This window comes from Brassica napus, chromosome C2 (assembly GCF_020379485.1).
Source record: "Brassica napus cultivar Da-Ae chromosome C2, Da-Ae, whole genome shotgun sequence".
Lineage (NCBI taxonomy): Eukaryota > Viridiplantae > Streptophyta > Magnoliopsida > Brassicales > Brassicaceae > Brassica > Brassica napus.
The window spans coordinates 48,512,914-48,529,983 of record NC_063445.1 but is presented as its reverse complement, the minus strand read 5'-3'; the positions used below and the strand labels follow the sequence as shown (position 1 = coordinate 48,529,983).

At 39.9% G+C, this 17,070-nt stretch overlaps 1 protein-coding gene and 1 non-coding gene across 2 annotated transcripts; one reads left to right on the top strand and one right to left on the bottom strand.

The window, feature by feature from the left end:
• Positions 1-3,835: 3,835 nt before the first annotated feature.
• On the top strand, positions 3,836-3,942 carry LOC125582560. Its single transcript, XR_007320017.1, has one exon. It is a non-coding gene; the product is annotated as a small nucleolar RNA R71 (small nucleolar RNA).
• A 10,829-nt stretch (positions 3,943-14,771) lies between these two features.
• On the bottom strand, positions 14,772-15,929 carry LOC111207958. The gene is made up of 2 exons (XM_022706585.1): positions 15,326-15,929; positions 14,772-15,274 (listed from the first exon to the last, which is right to left on the bottom strand). The coding sequence occupies exons 1-2, from the start codon at positions 15,927-15,929 to the stop codon at positions 14,772-14,774; spliced, it is 1,107 nt and encodes a 368-aa protein (XP_022562306.1).
• Between the last annotated feature and the right edge of the window lie 1,141 nt (positions 15,930-17,070).

Below are 17,070 nucleotides of genomic sequence, written 5' to 3'. Positions count from 1 at the left end.
TTCATCAGCTACTGCTCTTCTATAGAGTTGATCCCTACAAAGGATGTAGAGGTAAGGTTCATCCCAATAGTATCTCTTCACATCTTTGTATAACTTCTTCTTGGCATATCCCTCAAGATCAAGTGGCTCTCTTCCACAAGCTAAGTAGTTCACCAAATCAGCATACCAAGGGCCTTTCTCTTCAGTTGCCTTCACCTCTTCAAGCTTCTTTCCAGTTTCACAAACCGCTACCACTGCTCCAATTGCCATGATCTGTTCCTCTGGAAGCCCTTCATCAATATGGATCCCACTATCAATCTTTAGTCTAAACAAGTGATCAGCTACACCATTCTTGACTCCTGGCTTGTCTCTGATCTCAAGGTCAAACTCTTGTAGCAGCAAGATCCACCTCAACAGTCTTGGCTTAGCATCCTTCTTGGCCATGAGATGTCTCAACGCAGCATGATCAGTGTAGACTATGACTTTTGACCCAACCAAGTAGCTTCTGAACTTCTCAAAGGCGTAGACAATGGCTAGCAGTTCCTTCTCAGTTGTAGCATACTTCATTTGGGCTTCATCAAGAGTTTTACTCACATAGTAGATCACATGAGTCTTCTTGTCCTTCTTTTGACCAAGAACAGCTCCCACAGCATAGTCACTAGCATCACACATGATCTCAAAGGGGAGATCCCAATCTGGTGGTTGCACAATGGGGGCACTAACCAGCTTCTCCTTCAACTTCTTGAAGGCTTGTAGACATTCCCAATCAAAGACAAATGCAGCCTCCTTGCATAGAAGCTTAGTCATTGGCCTTGCTATCATCGAGAAGTCTTGGATGAATCTTCTATAGAATCCAGCATGACCAAGGAAACTTCTAATGTCTTTAACCGTCTTTGGTGCAGCTAACCCAACCATCACTTCAATCTTGGCCTTGTCTACCTCAATCCCCCTCTCTGAAATCTTCTGTCCAAGCACAATCCCTTCCTTAACCATGAAGTGACATTTCTCCCAGTTCAGCACAAGGTTGGTCTCTTCACATCTCTTGAGGACCCTGCTAAGATTTGACAAACAAGCAGAAAACGAAGATCCGTAGACAGAGAAATCATCCATAAATACCTCCACAACATCCTCTATAAGATCAGAGAAAATAGACATCATGCATCTTTGGAAAGTGGCTGGAGCATTACATAGCCCAAATAGCATACTTCGATAAGCAAAGGTACCATAGGGGCATGTGAAAGTCGTTTTCTCTTGATCATTTGGATGTATGGGGATTTGGAAGAACCCTGAATACCCATCAAGAAAACAATAGTAGGGATAATTTGCAAGTCTCTCAAGCATTTGATCAATGAATGGCAATGGAAAATGATCCTTTCTAGATGCTTTGTTAAGTTTTCGATAATCTATGCACATCATATGTCCTGTTATTGTTCTTGTTGGTATTAGTTCATTCTTATCATTTTTAACCACAGTCATTCCTCCCTTCTTTGGGACAACATGCACAGGAGACACCCATTTGCTATCCGAAATAGGATAGATGACTCCTGCATCTAAGAGTTTTAGAATCTCTTTCTTAACAACATCTTTCAAGTTGGGGTTCAACCTTCTTTGATGTTTTATAGAAGTCATAGATTCATCCTCTAGATGTATCCTATGCATGCATAAAGAAGGTGATAGCCCTTTAATATCATCTAGTGAGTAGCCTATTGCCTTTCTATACTTTTTAAGTTCATTCAAAAGTTTAGACAATTCATCTTCACTAAGCTCACTACTCACTATTACAGGGTAAGTTTCATTAGGGCCAAGGAAGGCGTACCTTACACCATGGGGAAGAGGTTTAAGCTCCACTTTTGGTGCTTTGAGTTCACTCCAATCATCCTCTTGGTGGTTCTCTTGTTGAGTGGTCGAGGAAGCATGGTGAGCCTCATATGTAAGCTCCTCATTCTGACCTTCACCACTAATCCCCTTGTGAGAATCCAACATCTTCACATAGGCATCACTTTCCTTGTTCTCAATCACTTGGACTTCTCTCTTGATTGTTAAAGCATGTTGTAGAGAGTCTTCAAGTGCCAACTCCTCTAGAAGCTCATCAGCTAGAGCATCCATTTCATCAATGTAGAAAACTTGGTTCTGGATGGTTGGCTTCTTCATCACTTCATTGATGTCAAAGTGGAGAATGTTCCCTTGTCCAAGATGAAGATCAATCTTTCCTTGTCTAACATTCACAATAGCTCCTGCTGTGGCTAAGAATGGTCTTCCAAGGATCAAAGGATCTTGCGCTTCCTCCCCCATCTCCAACACAACAAAATCAGTAGGGATCTCAAAGTTGCCAACCATCAAGGGGAGGTCTTCTAAAATACCTACAGGAATCTTCACTGGTCTATCAGCCAACACCAAAGAAAGTTTACACTTCTTGTATTGAGTAAATCCAAGCTTCTTTGCAATAGACAAAGGCATCAAGCTGACACTAGCCCCAAGATCGCAAAGACACCGTTCAAATACCATGGGTCCTAGAGCACAAGGTAAGGTGAAATATCCTGGATCCACTAGCTTCCTTGGAACATCTAACCTCTGGATAATGGCACTGCACTCGTGGGTAAGGATCATCATGCCCTCCATCTCCTTCTTCTTTGCAGCTACAGCATCTTTCAAGAATTTGTTGTATTGAGGAACCAGCATAAAAGCATCAATGATGGGCATTGTGATCTGAACTTCACTCATTTGTTTCTCAAAGAGTGCCTTGTACTTCTCCAATAGCTGTCTTTTAAATCTTCCAGGGAATGGTAGCTTTGGCTCATAGGGAGGAGGAACAAAAGAGGAGTCCTTTGTTGGAGTAGCAGTTTCACCATGTTTCACTGTCCTCTTCTCTTCTCCAACCTTTCCTTTACCCTTAGCTTCAACAATCTTTTCTAGAATCTCTTCATCAACCTTCTCATCTACAATCACCACCTCATCATCAATGTTGATAGCCACCTCCCCACCTAGCTTTTCACCATCCTTGGTGAGAATTCTTGGAGATAATTGTTTACCACTCCGTAGGGTGATTGCTTTCAATGTTTCCTTAGGATTTTGCTCTGGCTTTCCAGGTAACGCCCCTTGTTGGCGACTTGGCTGAGAGTTCATTGAAGCAAAATGATTCTCCAAATGGCGGATCTTGTTGTTGAGCTCATTGTAACTTCCATCAATCTTGGAGTGAATTTTCGTGAACTCATAACCCATTGTCTTCTCATTCTTGGCCTGAAAATCCAAAAGTTTCTTGAACATTGCATCCACACTTGTATCTGAAGCTGGAGCTTGGGAAGAACTTTCTTGAGCCTGAGTAGACTGATTGTTGTTATTGTTGAAACCAGGAGGGGTGTTTTGTCTAGGGTGATAGCTCCCTTGCTGAGTGTTTTGCTTCTGTTGGTATCCTCCTTGCTGGTTGTTAGAGTAGGACCTTTGCTGGTAGTTGTTGTACTGAAAGTTAGGCTCCTTCTTGTACCAAGAACCATTGTTGTTGATGAAGCACAGCTCCTCTTGGCCTTCCAAACCATCAACCTCATTGATCTTTGGAGGAACCTCCTGATTAGGACCACCCACAAAGTTCATCTGCTCTTGCTTAGCTTGGTTGGAAAGAAGCAAGTCCATCTTCTCTTGCAAGGATTTGATCTCTTTCTTTGTTTGTTGATCATCACTTCTGTTGACCCTATCATGCTCCTCACTGTAGACCGAGTCACTCTTAACCATGTTCTCTACCAGTTCCTCTGCTTCTTCCTCGGTTCTCCCCAAGAAGAAACCATTGCTGGCAGTGTCAAGCCTGTTTATGCACTGTGGTAGAGCTCCTCTGTAGAAGGTGCTAAGCAAACTCTCCTTGCTGAAACCATGATGAGGGCATTGAGACCAATAGCCCTTGAACCTCTCTCATGCTTCACTGAAACTCTCTAGACCTTTTTGTTGAAACCCAGAGATTTCGTTCCTGATCTTAGCTGTCCTTGAAGTAGAGAAGAACTTGTCTAGAAAGCTTTCTTACACTCTTCCCAAGTGGTGACAGTGTCGCTTGGAAGAGTCTTCTCCCATTGGTGTGCCTTGTCTCCCAAAGAGAAAGGGAACAGCTTCAACTTGAAGGCATCTTCAGAAACACCATTGGTTTTAGAAAAGCCACAATACTTGTCAAACGTGTATAAGTGATCAAAAGGGTCTTCAGCAGCAAGACCATGATACTTGTTGTTCTCTATGGTGTTGAGCAGCCCTGATTTGATCTCGAAGTTGTTGTTCTCCACTAGTGGTGCTCTGATTCCTTACCTACGACCATTAATGTGAGGTTGATCATAGGCTCCAATGGCGCGAGCTTGTCGCGGTGGATATTGTGGCTGGCGCTGTGGTCGAAGGTGATCAGCTCTTGGATCAATGCCTCCTTGGGCATCACCAGCTTGAGGCAGATTCTCCATATCAAACCCTAACCTTTGCAAATGAGCTTGTTGCTCTACTTCTCTTCTCTGTCTTGCACCTGAAATCCAAAGGGAGAAAAAGAAAGAAAAGCAATAACACAATTAAACAAAAATTGACTTAGTCTCAAGCAAATGACTAAATCCCAATGTCACAATCAACCTAGAATTTGGCAACGGCGCCAATTTGATGCAAGACTTTTCAAGGGTTTAAGATCAAATCAATGTAGTATAAAAGATTGTCGAACCAATCCTAGGTGATTCTAAAGCAAAAGGAATGCAAGTTTATGCTTAAGCTAAGTGTGATCCGGTTTTAAAGATTGTATGAACTAAAAATTATAAGCTAATGCAATAAAGTAATGATCTTTCTTTCTCAATTTGAAGTAAAAGGACTCATGGGGCTAAGCATTTGATCTTGGGTGATGTAGATCCAATCTAGAGGTGGCAAGCTATCAATCAAACATTTTCCTTATGCCTAGACACTAAGCTAAACAAGCTCTATCTCTAGATGAATGTTCTTTTGATAAAGCAACTCAAGCATGTAAACTCTTAGGTTGAATGTTACTAAATCAAACATGGAGAACAAGTCTAATAGCAATCTTAACTCCTTTAGCAACTAATCTCTTAGGTAAAGTAAGCTAAAAGCATTGAAGAGTTGGTTCAGGCATTTCATCATACACCTTGTGGGCAGGAAATGCCTAGAGATCTATTTTAGTATGATCAAGACTAAAATAGCATTTGGAACCCTCAACAAGCAAGGAAACAAGTAGATCTAACTTTAAACACCCTAGATCATCTCTAATCACCCTTAATCACCCTAGCCCATGAATCCAAAGATGACTACTCAATACTCTTCATGATGAGCCCAAGAATCAATGATGATTTGGTGCTAATCATGATTAATGACCAGATTAATCAAGCAAATCCCAAGAAGAAATGATCAAAGTAAGATCTTTCACCTAAAAGTTCTTTCTTATTGTGATAGAAAACAAGATAAGATCCCAACTTTGGGATTACAAGAGTATTTATATCCCTTGGAAAACCTAATGGTTCCCATTAAAAAGTCTAAAATGCCCATAAAAATGTTTAAAATCGACTAAGGATAAGTCTCGGCTCGGGTAGGAGTCGACGGGGCATACCCTGCGTCACACAACCCGCGTCGGATGCTCGCTGATCTTCTGCTTCATGCGCGCGGGTAGTGGAATCCGCGGCCTTCATCCCGCGTCAGACCGCCGATCTTTCCTATCATGCGCGCGGGTAATGGAACCCGCGTGGCTTCGTCCCGCGTGGCTCCGTGCGCGTGGGTGAGCGATCCCGCGTGCCTTCAACCCGCGTCGCTTACCCCTCTTCAGCTCCGTGCGCGCGGGTGAGTTATCCCGCGTGCCTTCAACCCGCGTCGTAGTTGACTGAACTCGAACCAACTTCAATTTCCATCTCCTCTTGGACCACAATGCTTCTAAACACTTCCAATTACTCCAAAGGATGCTCCAATACCTGACTAAGACATATGAGTGCAAAATGGATCCTAAAGATGCTAAACTCTTATTCTATATGATTATTATGTACAAAATGGAAGCTTAAAACAATGCAAATATGCAAGATATCATCGGTTTTCCTGATCCACGTGACTATTGTCCTTTCCAAGCAGTTGGGCAATTTTTCCACTCCCAATGCATACAGTCAATGCTCCCGACCATCCCCGGAAACCCTCGTGTCTATCCAATATCGAGTAGTCGTTGAAGATCCTCCGATGTGGGTCGTCGTAGATACTCCTCTCCAAATATATGTATTATTCCGTCAGTGAAATTATGTAAACATGAAAGTGCGGTGGTCTCACCAAGTCGGAGATATTCGTCAACAGCGTCAGCCGCAGTACCATAAGCAAGCAGACGAATTGCTGCCGTGCATTTTTGAAGTGCAGAAAGACCGAGCCTCCCGGTTGCATCTCTTCGTTGCTGAAAGAATGAAAAGCACTCTGATAGGCTATGAACAAGATGCAAGAATAATTCCTTATTCATGCGGAAACGGCGTCTAAATTGATCAGACGAGAATGTCGCAGCTTCGCTGAAGTAGTCATTCCATAAGCGCGCGTGTCCTCCTTCACGGTGTCGTTCTCTATAAGTACGTCTCCTTTGCGGGATGGTTTGATCCTCCACAATCTCGTTAAATATATCTTCTGTGTATTCCTCCAAAATTTCTTCCAGTCTTTCCTCCACTTCATCAGATGAAGATGACGACATATCTAAAAACATTCAATAAGTTAATCTAAAATCAACAACAACTGCTATTTTTAAAAAAATATTTGAATTATGAAAATTTAATACACTTCTAAAAATGTAATAATTTTAGACAAAATAGCAACTTTATAAAAGCTACATCTATTCTTAAAACACATGAATAAAAATCAAGTTTGTTCACTAGATAAGGATAAACAAATGCCAAACCTATTTATGTATATGTCAAGTTTGAGTATATGTTAAGAGGTTATGAAACCTATTTATGTATTTCTCAGTATAAAGAGAAGCAACGTCTGTTATCAAACTGGCTAATAAAATGTTAAACGGACAAAATTATAAAGAGAAGTAAGTAAATAGAATTTAAAATGTTACCAAATGATAAACTGATCAAGTCGAATATTACAGAAGATGTTTCCAGAAGCAAGTCGAATATTACAGAAGCAAGGTCTTTCCTCCAAATATTACAAGAAGTAGGTGGGCAAATATTACAGAAGATGTTTGATGATGAGGAGAGTAGGAGAACGAGATACATAGCAACAACAAAGAGACTACTACTTTATACTACAGAAACTATAAAAAGAAGGGCCCGTGACTTCAGACAACTTCACAACCCGTGACCATCTTCACAACCCGTGACCATCTTCACAACCCGTGACTACTGCTGGACCTGACTACTGCTGAACCTGAAAAGAAAGACAAGAGTATTTAGTGTTGAAGTGGAAAGAAACACATGTGAAATACCAACAAGATGTAACTACTCAGAACCAAGGACATGTAATTACTCACAATCAAAGACATAACCTCATAACATCTCAGCCATGATTTTGAGTTGAAGAGATGTTTTCATCTCAGTGAGTGACTCTTTTTTGCCAAGAAGACGTTCAAGGACCTTCTGTTTAGACAGCTTTTCTTTGATTTCCATGATTGCGTGTATCTTTGCCAAAGACTCTTCTTTACCACTCTTCTTCTTCTTAGATGCAGCTTTAGCAGCCTTGACCCCAATAGGTCTGCCCTCTGCTTCATCTCCTCCATCAGCCTCCACGTCTCCTTTCCGCTTTTCCTTTCCACATTCTTTAGGCCCATAGGTGGAGCACCATTTCTGGTCATGCCTCAGCTCCCTCCAGCAGTGATCCATGCTGAACTTGTAGTCGTTAGTTTTGAAGAAAATGTCTATGGCGGCTTTCATCACATCATCATCATTTTGGCCACTCCTCTGCTCCCTCAGAGCGGCGTCATAGCATCCAGCAAACTTGGATACATCAGCGTTGATCCTACCCCAACGCTTCTTGCAGGAACAAACCTCTCTCGGTATTGTCCCAGCTAATTGCGGACTTGCGTTGTAGTAGTCGACAATGCGCTTCCAGAATGCACCAGCCCTCTGGTCATTACTTATGACAGCATCCTTACTAGTGTTAAGCCAAGCACCAATAAGGATTTTATCCTCCTTCGGACACCATTTCCTCCTCTCCTTAGGGTCGCCACCAGACTCGACAACAGGCTCGACAACTGACTCATTAGGACCTTGGCTACCCAACCAAAAAGGTTCGGGTGAATCAAGGTCCACTGTAGTCTGAGATTGACTAAACAAGAGGTTTGTATAACTAGTTTTAGGATCCATGGTTTTGAGAATGTACTGTGTCGCTCTAATAGCAACACATAGCCGTAAGTAGGCGACCTTTAACCTAAGATACATTTCAACCGAGCAGTTAGGAAGGTGGAAAGCAAAGTACTTGCATTCAACACCAATCAAATCAGACTAATAACGCCTCTAAAACATTTAAAACAATCAAATCCTTGGCGGTAGGAAGGTAAAAAGCAAACTAGCATTTAAAAAAGCTAACTATAACTAGAATTTAACCAATCAAACTAGAACTAGCATTTAACCAAGCTAATATTTTTAAAAAATTAATTACATTCACAATTGCTCCGACAGAGTACTACTATTTTTGAAGTTATATTTATTATTATACTAACAAAATACACTAGGATAAAACAGAGAGACGTAGCTGTAGTACCTTAATTATACAGACACGGAAGGGGCTCTGGTTTAATTCTTCGAAGCTCTTCCTGCAAAAAAATGTGATCAAACAGTCAATAGTTTTTCAAAATTGAATAAAGAAGAACAACAATTTCAAATATTGAAACTTACCAGACTGAAACATCACCGCCAAACCAACCAAGAGTAGTGCAGCGACCATTACACAGACGCGCAACGCAAAGCCATTTCTAAGCACTGCATTCTTCTTAGATAACTCACACACCACCTTTTGTAGCTTCATCAGCTTCTGGTCACACTCAAATGCTTGCTCCTTCACCAGCCTAAGCTGAGTCTGAACGTCTCTGAGCTCCTCCGTAACAGCTACATCCCACCACTTCCAGATGTGGCAGTCCCCATCGTTTACATTCTCGCACGTCAGATACAAGCGCCCTGGATCTTTACGCGTGTAAGATGTTGCAACTACTGCATCAGAACCATAGTAGCATGTCGAAGGCATTCCATCATCAGCTTCGTCTCCATACACTTGATGCAAGATCCTACTGTCATCTTTATCCTTGTACAGTTCACATTCTGCTTCAAGAAGGGACGTCATGTCAAGCGACTCTGCTGAAGAAGAAGGCTGTGTATACGAATAATCTTGTCCCATTATGTCTCTGTAAACATGAAAGAAATCATGTAAGATTAAGCGAGGAAGATAAAGTGAGGAAGAAATCAAAGATCATTAGGGTAAGAACTGATTTAAGAAAACAAGACAAATTGTTTGAAACGAAAATCGTTTTCAAACTCAAACTACAAACCGATCTAAAACCCCCTTCTTTGAAACCCTAATTTCAAACGACCTTAAACCCCAAATCGATTGAAAACCCCCATCTTTGAAACCCTAATTTCAAACGTTTTTGTCCACAAATCGATTGAAAACACAAATCAGAACCCTAATTTCAGAGGAAAACAACATGTAACCTAATCTAAATCGAAAAAACGGCAAAAGAAAGCTTCAATTTACCTTCGTCAAAATCGATTGGAAATCGCCTTTTATCGCCTTTTCTCGACAGCTTTCTTTTTTTTCTCTCCTTCGTCGAAAATGAATTTTTTTTTCCGTCTACGCCAAAGACGAATGAATCTTCCGCCAATACCCACCTGCCACGTCGCCCAAGGTTCAGCTCCCTCGACCCCTTACTTACGGGTTGATCCTTAGATAATTATGCTGAAATATAGTTTTTATATTACCATTAACTTTGGTAATGACCCTTAGGAATCGCTAAGGGCTTCCGTTGCGGTTGGTCTAATCGCCTTCTCTTTTTCATTTTTACATATTATCTTAGTTTCACTTTCCGATTTCGAATTTATTAGATGGAAAGTGAGTCTTAAATCTTTATAACTAGGGTTCCTTTATACCATTCCTTTTTTGCTAAGCTTTGATCACGGAAACTATAATTAAAATAATAATATAAAATCAAAAGTCGTATGAAATAAAATAAATTATATTAGGGACTAAAAACTTTATACATTGGTTGTGGATGGATCACCACCTCTTTTGACATGTATAAACTATCTTTAAAATTGGGTGTGAGAATGTTGAGGATTAAAAGCTAATCGACGATTTTTTTATTCTTTTTGTTTGGTCAGATCCTAATCGATGATTTTCTCAACAGGTTTTTTTTTTTTTTTAAACACTATTTTATATATTCCAAAAGATTACAAGAAGGATCAGAGTCAATCCCAATTAAAACAGAGTTTTAAAAACAGAGCAAACCAAACTTGCTTTTAAATATAAAAGTGTCTAAGCCAAGCTGGAAACCCAATAGCAATATAGGATTGAAAGAGATCCTTAGAGACTACACTATTAGCGATTTGTGTAGCCCCTCTGAGATCTTTGTGTGCTGTCCATGAAACACGCCATTTCAAAAAGCTTTGGAACATTGGCATGAGTTTTGAGGTATAAAACTTGAGAGCTGGCCATGCTGAAGGCTTGACGATTGCTTTGATGAGATCATGATCTTCACCACTGAAAATGACTGAGTTATAATGAAGTGATTTCATACTTTCAATAGCCTAGCTCCAGCTTTCAAAAGATGCTTCTAAACGACTGTTAATGCTTGAAAAGGATCTTCTACCATGAAGCATCACTTTACCATCTGCATTTGAAAGAATCCAAGAAGCTCCACTTTGATTCCTGTCTTTGTCCCATGCCGATCCAATTTCACATTTGAGCCATGATATTGGAGGAGGTTTCCAACCGAAAATGATCCTCTTCTTTCTTTCAAGATCAATTTGACATTCCTGTTTTTCCATCGCCTTGACTAGAAACCAATGATCTGTTTCTTCATATATTGATCTGATAAGGGGAGGACCTAAGGATAACTTGTTTTCGAAGAAAAAGGAGTTCATGTTCTTCCATATTGACCACAGGATCCAGGGACCACTTCTTCTGATTGAATGGGGAATATTCTGGTTTATCCTTGTCTTTAGAACATAGTAAATGTTGGCGTAGATAGAATTGTGATCAAACCCATTCTGCGGAACAGGGAAGTTGGAAGAAGCCCATGTTTGTTTTGCTACCGTACATGTAAACATGACATGATTAATGGATTCTCCTTCTAATCCACAAATTTGGCATCTTGTATCCACTTTCATTCCTCTGTTGAAGAGGTTATCAGCCACAGGTAACGCTCCAGAAACTGCTTTCCAAAGAAACATCTTGATTTTTGGTTATGTTTCTAGAAGCCAAATATTATTCTTGATTTCATTCAAAGAGGGTAGAGCTTGACCCAGTGCATAGGCTTCTTTAAACGTTTCTTTTTCTGCAAACCAGTAACCCGAGCGAACCGCATAATCTCCAGATTTAGTATGGTTCCAACAATAGAAATCCGGACTATCAATCACTGGTTTAATCTTCAGGATGAGCTCAATATCTTCTTGATAAAATAGCTCCTCAAGTTTTTGCATATTCCAGTTATGGGAATTGGGAAGCAGGAGATCATAAACTCTGAGATTCAAATCAATCAGTATGTTCTTCATCAAGGGAATGCGAAGTCTATCTCCGTCCACAATCCAGGGTGAAGACCAGACAGATAAAGTTTGACCATTACCAACCATATGCCTTAAACCTTTAGCCAAAAGTTCTCTACCGTGCAATATGCTTCTCCAAGCGTAAGAAGGTCTAGATCCCATAGAAGCAGATAAGGGAAGTATCTACTCTTTAGAAATCGACTGAGAAGAGATGACTGATCAGATAAGATCCTCCAAGCTTGCTTTGCCAAAAGAGCTTGATTAAATAGCTCGATATCTTTAAAACCCATCCCTCCTAAATGTTTTGGAACACATAACTTATCCCAACTTAACCAGTGGATTTTGCCTTTGTCCTCTGATGATCTCCACCAAAAAGCAGCCACAGCAGATGTGAGGTTTCTACAAGTTGATTTTCGCAACCTGAAGCAACTCATAGCATATATAGGCATGGCCATAGCAACTGATTTGAGAAAAATCTCCTTACCGGCTTGAGAAAGGAACCTTGTATACCAGCAAGACATTCTCCCTTTCATTTTGTCTTGGATATAGGCTAGCATTTCAATTTTTGAACCACTGAAACACTCCGGCAAGCCTAAGTATTTTCCAACTCCACCTTCCGAGAAAATGCCAAGCTTAAGCTGAATCTGCTTCCTTACATCCAAACTGATGTTTTTTCCAAAAGTTAAGGAAGATTTCTCCAAGTTGATGGCCTGTCCTGTTGCTTTACTGTACTTACAAAGTATATCTTGAAAAATTTGACATTGATCAACTTCAGCTTTGAACAGAAACAAGCTGTCATCCGCAAAAAATAAATGATTAACAGTCGGTCCATCGTTGTTGAATTGAATGCCACTTAGGAGACCTTTGTTTGATGCTTGATTTAACAAATGGGTGAGACCTTCCGTGCATAATACAAAAAGAAATGGTGATAAAGGATCACCTTGCCTTAGACCCCTTTGAGGCACGATGAAACCGTGAGCTTGGCCATTGATCAGAACAGAATATTTGACCGAGGAAACGCAAGACATAATCCATTTGACCCAAACTTCCGCAAACCCAAGAGCTCTAAGAAGAGCTTGTAAATATGTCCATTCTACTCTGTCAAAGGCTTTCGAAATATCCGTTTTAGCAGCCATATAAGTTTTTGATACTGTATCATGCGTTCTGAGGCTGTGAATTGCTTCATGAGCCAAAATAATATTGTCTGAAATGAGACAATCCTTCACAAAAGCTGACTGAGTAGAAGACACAATGTTGGGGAGAAATCTCTGAAGTCTTGATGCCAAGATTTTGGACACCGTCTTGTACATAACCGTACATAAACTGATAGGCCTCAAATCTGACATAGAAGTAGCATTAACTATCTTAGGGATTAGACAGATCTGCGTGTAATTCCATTCAGCGGGCAAGACCCCTGTCTCAAAAAAACCAAGAACTTCTGAAGTAAACCGGTCGCCTACAATGTCCCAGAAGCTTTGAAAAAAATGACCAGACATTCCATCTGCTCCCGGAGCACTGTCTGGTTTAATAGAGAAAACAGCATCCTTAACTTCTTTGGCTGAAACTTTCATCGTTAAATGATGGTTCATAACTGATGTTACTTTCTTCGGAAAATCATGGAAAAACTCAGTGTAATTCTCCGAGTTTGTAGACTTGAAAAGATCCAAAAAATATTGGATAGCTACCTGCCCCTTCGAAGCTTTTGACCGTTGATAAAACCCATTTTTATCAAGCAGTTTCCCAATTTCATTCCTTGATCTTGAAGCTTTAACAGCCTCATGAAAGACTTTTGTATTACTATCTCCATGAAGAATCCAAACATCTTTATTTTTCTGTTTCCAAAAATTTTCCTCGTCTTTATAAGGTCGGACTAAGGACCTCTTAAGGAAATCCATCCTACCAAAGGATGGAGAAATTAGAGATTCTTCATCTTCAAGATCTGCTTGAAGCTTAGAAATCATATCCTTTGAGTTTAGTTGATTTTCTTTTTTCCATTTACTTAAGGCTTTCCTACACAATCTGAGTCGAGAAGCCACAGAATTGTTTGTACTTTGCAAGTTCGAATTCCAGGCGTTGTTAATAGCTTCTCGAACTAAAGGCTTGTGCAGCATCCTTTTGTCAAATCTAAAAGACCCCTTGTAAGATTCTTGAGAAGATATTAGTTTAACCAAAACCGGACGATGGTCAGAGCCACGTTTGGGTAAGAAAGCTTGGTTTGCCGCAGGAAATTGTGAGAACCAATCCTTGTTCCCAAATGCTCTATCTAGCTTGCTTTGAATCCAAAGGTTACCTCTTCTACCACTCCAAGTGAAGCTGTTACCTGTGCTAGGAAGTTCCATCATACCACAAATCTGAAGCATTTCCGAAAAATCTTGGAATGTAGAATCATTCCTCCTAGGACCTCCAATCTTTTCAAAGTTGTTTAGAATCTCGTTGAAATCACCTAGCATACACCAGCTTCCAGTTCTATTTACACGAAATCTGAGTAATCTTTCCCAAACTAGATGCCTGAGTTTGAAAGAAAGGTTACCATACACACACGACAAATGGAACTGCTTATCTTCATATATAATTTTTAAATCCAAAATATTCTTGTCTGCATACATAACTTCAACTTCTACATTGTTTTTCCAAAAAAGAGCAAGACCCCCCCCCCCACCTATTTACTGGGTCTACAGTGAGAACACGATCATACCCTAACCAACATTGCAGATCCACTAAAGTATTCCGAGGTTTCATGGTCTCCATAAGGAAAAAAATCTCAAGGAAGTACGTACATCGTAGTTCCGTGAGACGCTGAACTGTCGGTTCATGAGGACCTCCCACTCCTCGGCAGTTCTAGCTTAGGAGACTCATTTAAACATTGGACGGTCCCCCACTCGGGACCGTCTTTGATGCATTGCTTCGAGCAACTTTGGATGCACCCACCAATTCTGTTTCTGCCTTTCTTTTAACTTGACCCGCCACTTTGAGAGTAGGATTCTTAGAAGAGCTTGCAGTTGTTGTTGTTCCGTGTTTTGCACGAGCAATTCTTGTAAACTTGCCTGGCCTACGGCGTCTCTTGCCTTTGTTGAGAGAAGCTCCGGATATCTCTGATGAAGAGAAGATAGTCTGAGAACCCGTTTAGCTTGAGGAGTAAGGCAGAGATAATCTTGAGAAAGCATCCAGATCATTGTGATCTAATTTCCGAGCTGGCTGTATTGCTTCAGCCATTATCTTTGGTCCTTGATGATCTTTGATAGTAGACTGAGTAGAGGATGAATCAGTATCATAACCAAAGACAATTCCTTTTCCTTTGTTGATATCGGTTGTGAAGCTTGGAGGAGTTTCTAACTGTAAAACAGTCTTCCGAGTGATGGGATCCTTTTCTGCTTCTCTAACTGATGATATCACTCTTTGTTCTCTGATCAACCTATCTTCATTACTTGACGCCAGAAGGTAGTTTCTCATTTCTTGCAGAACTTCTGAATTTATCTTTGGCCTGCCTGTTGAAGAGTTGATCCCGACTTGGTTTTCATTTAAGACTCCAAACAGAGGATCTGTGTCAGACAAGATTGGTCGAACTTGAACTTGATGAGAAGATGATGTTGATGGAGTTATGTTCCTAGGAAGATCTTGTTGGTGAGCTAGAAAGGGACATCAATCTTTTGCATGTGTAAGTCTCTGACAGTGAGTACATCGCCTCTGTACCTTCTCATAGAAGTATAAAATTGTAGTTTTTCCTCCTCCTGGTAGGTTCAGGATTCTTGATTTCTTTAGTGGCTTGGAGACGTCTAAGAGAATTTTGACTCTTACGTAATCTTGTCTTTGAGGCTTGTCAGGATCAAACGCAACTTCTATTACATGGCCGATCAGACCACCAAGTTCAGAGATAGCTTCTTTTGTGTAATGATTCACCGGTATGTTCTTGATTTGCATCCAGATTTGCACGCTTTGTAGAAAACCTGGAGGAGGATGTTCCACCCATCTTTCAACCGCTAAACCCCAATCATCAAAGGTGTGAAAACCTTTTTCTAGAATTTCTTCTAGATCATGTGCATGGTTGAAGATAAACTGGAATCTCTCCCTTGTAAGTGTGATACCTCTGACCCGATTGTTTTTCTGCCATTTGCGCGGCATCTCGAGGATCAAGTTTGCCATATTTTGATGTTCTGGGTTGAGTAAACGGCCAATCAGACTGTTGGCATTCCTTTCAGTAGCATAGTATTGAGGTAGATCCGGAAGGTTAAACGGAGCATCATCATCTTCTGTAAGGGATAATGCAAGCATCGCTTTGTCCATTTCTAAAGACATCTTGTAAGAGAAAGATTTTTAGATCAAAGTGAAGCTGAAGAGACGATCTTTACATGCAAGGATAGTCGGATTGATTTTGGTTAGAAGATTTGGAGAATTTAGCTCTTTCAGGAAAGGAATCCCGAGAGAGAGTCTAAAACTCTAGAGAGAGTTTCTAGAGAGACAAGCAAGTACATAGCACCGTTAAATAAGTAATTTTTAGAGTTTATTTGTCAAATAACCTGAGAGATAGGAATAGAAATGAGAGAAAATGATGTTTTTGATTAAATATTGAATTGGTGTTACAAAAAAATATTAAATAGTGAATTTGTGTGTTTATGTATATAGGGGCAGTTCCACTAAATTTTAAATTTTATACTCCAAAAAGACAAAAACATCCGAACTAATTGAACGGACTTATGTGCGTGTAAAATAAAAAATAATACAAAAATGGGACACATGAGACTTTTATGATTTCAAGCTTTTGGACGACATGGTTCGCTTTACCCATGTTATAGTAGGCCTTGCGGCGTAGCCACTTTTCCTCTCTTTGTGCCAATGAGTGTCGGCTACTCTTTACGTTAGTGTAATGTAATTATATATCGAGGCCATGACTAGAGAAATTATGTATTGTCATTGATTATGTTACTAAATTTCCAATCCAATACTAAAACACTATTTTAAAATATGATTTTAACACAAAATATTTTTTCAACTCAACACTAAGAATCACATCATTTTAGTGTAATACTGTAATTTCACACCAAATTCTGGTATGATAATATTCATCGTACTAAAACATTATTCATCCAACTAAAATACTATTCACTTAATTTATTAATAAAATAAATATTTAAATAAATAATAAATAAATACATATAATATTATAAAATAGTTTTTATTGTGAAATTTGGTGTTATGGTTGGAACAAAAATTAATGCTGAAATTACACTAAAATAGTATGATTTTGACACTAAAATGATGTTATGGGTTAGAAATGCTCTGCCGATTGGTTTTAATTATAACTTGACCCCTCCGGTTTCCACGAGGAGTAAAACAAAAGTGACAGTCACGAGCTTGCTTAATTATAATTTACCAAATTACAATTATTGAACCTGATTCAAGCTACAAACACTCGAGGGACTAGTTG

Excerpts from the sequence above, each read along its gene's own strand:
- LOC111207958 (XM_022706585.1), bottom strand. The coding sequence starts at position 15,929 with ATGGACAAAGCGATGCTTGCATTATCCCTTACAGAAGATGATGATGCT. Across the intron at positions 15,275-15,325 it reads TGAGAAGGTACAGAGGCGAT|CTCACCAACAAGATCTTCCT; the intron begins GTACTCACTGTC and ends GTCCCTTTCTAG.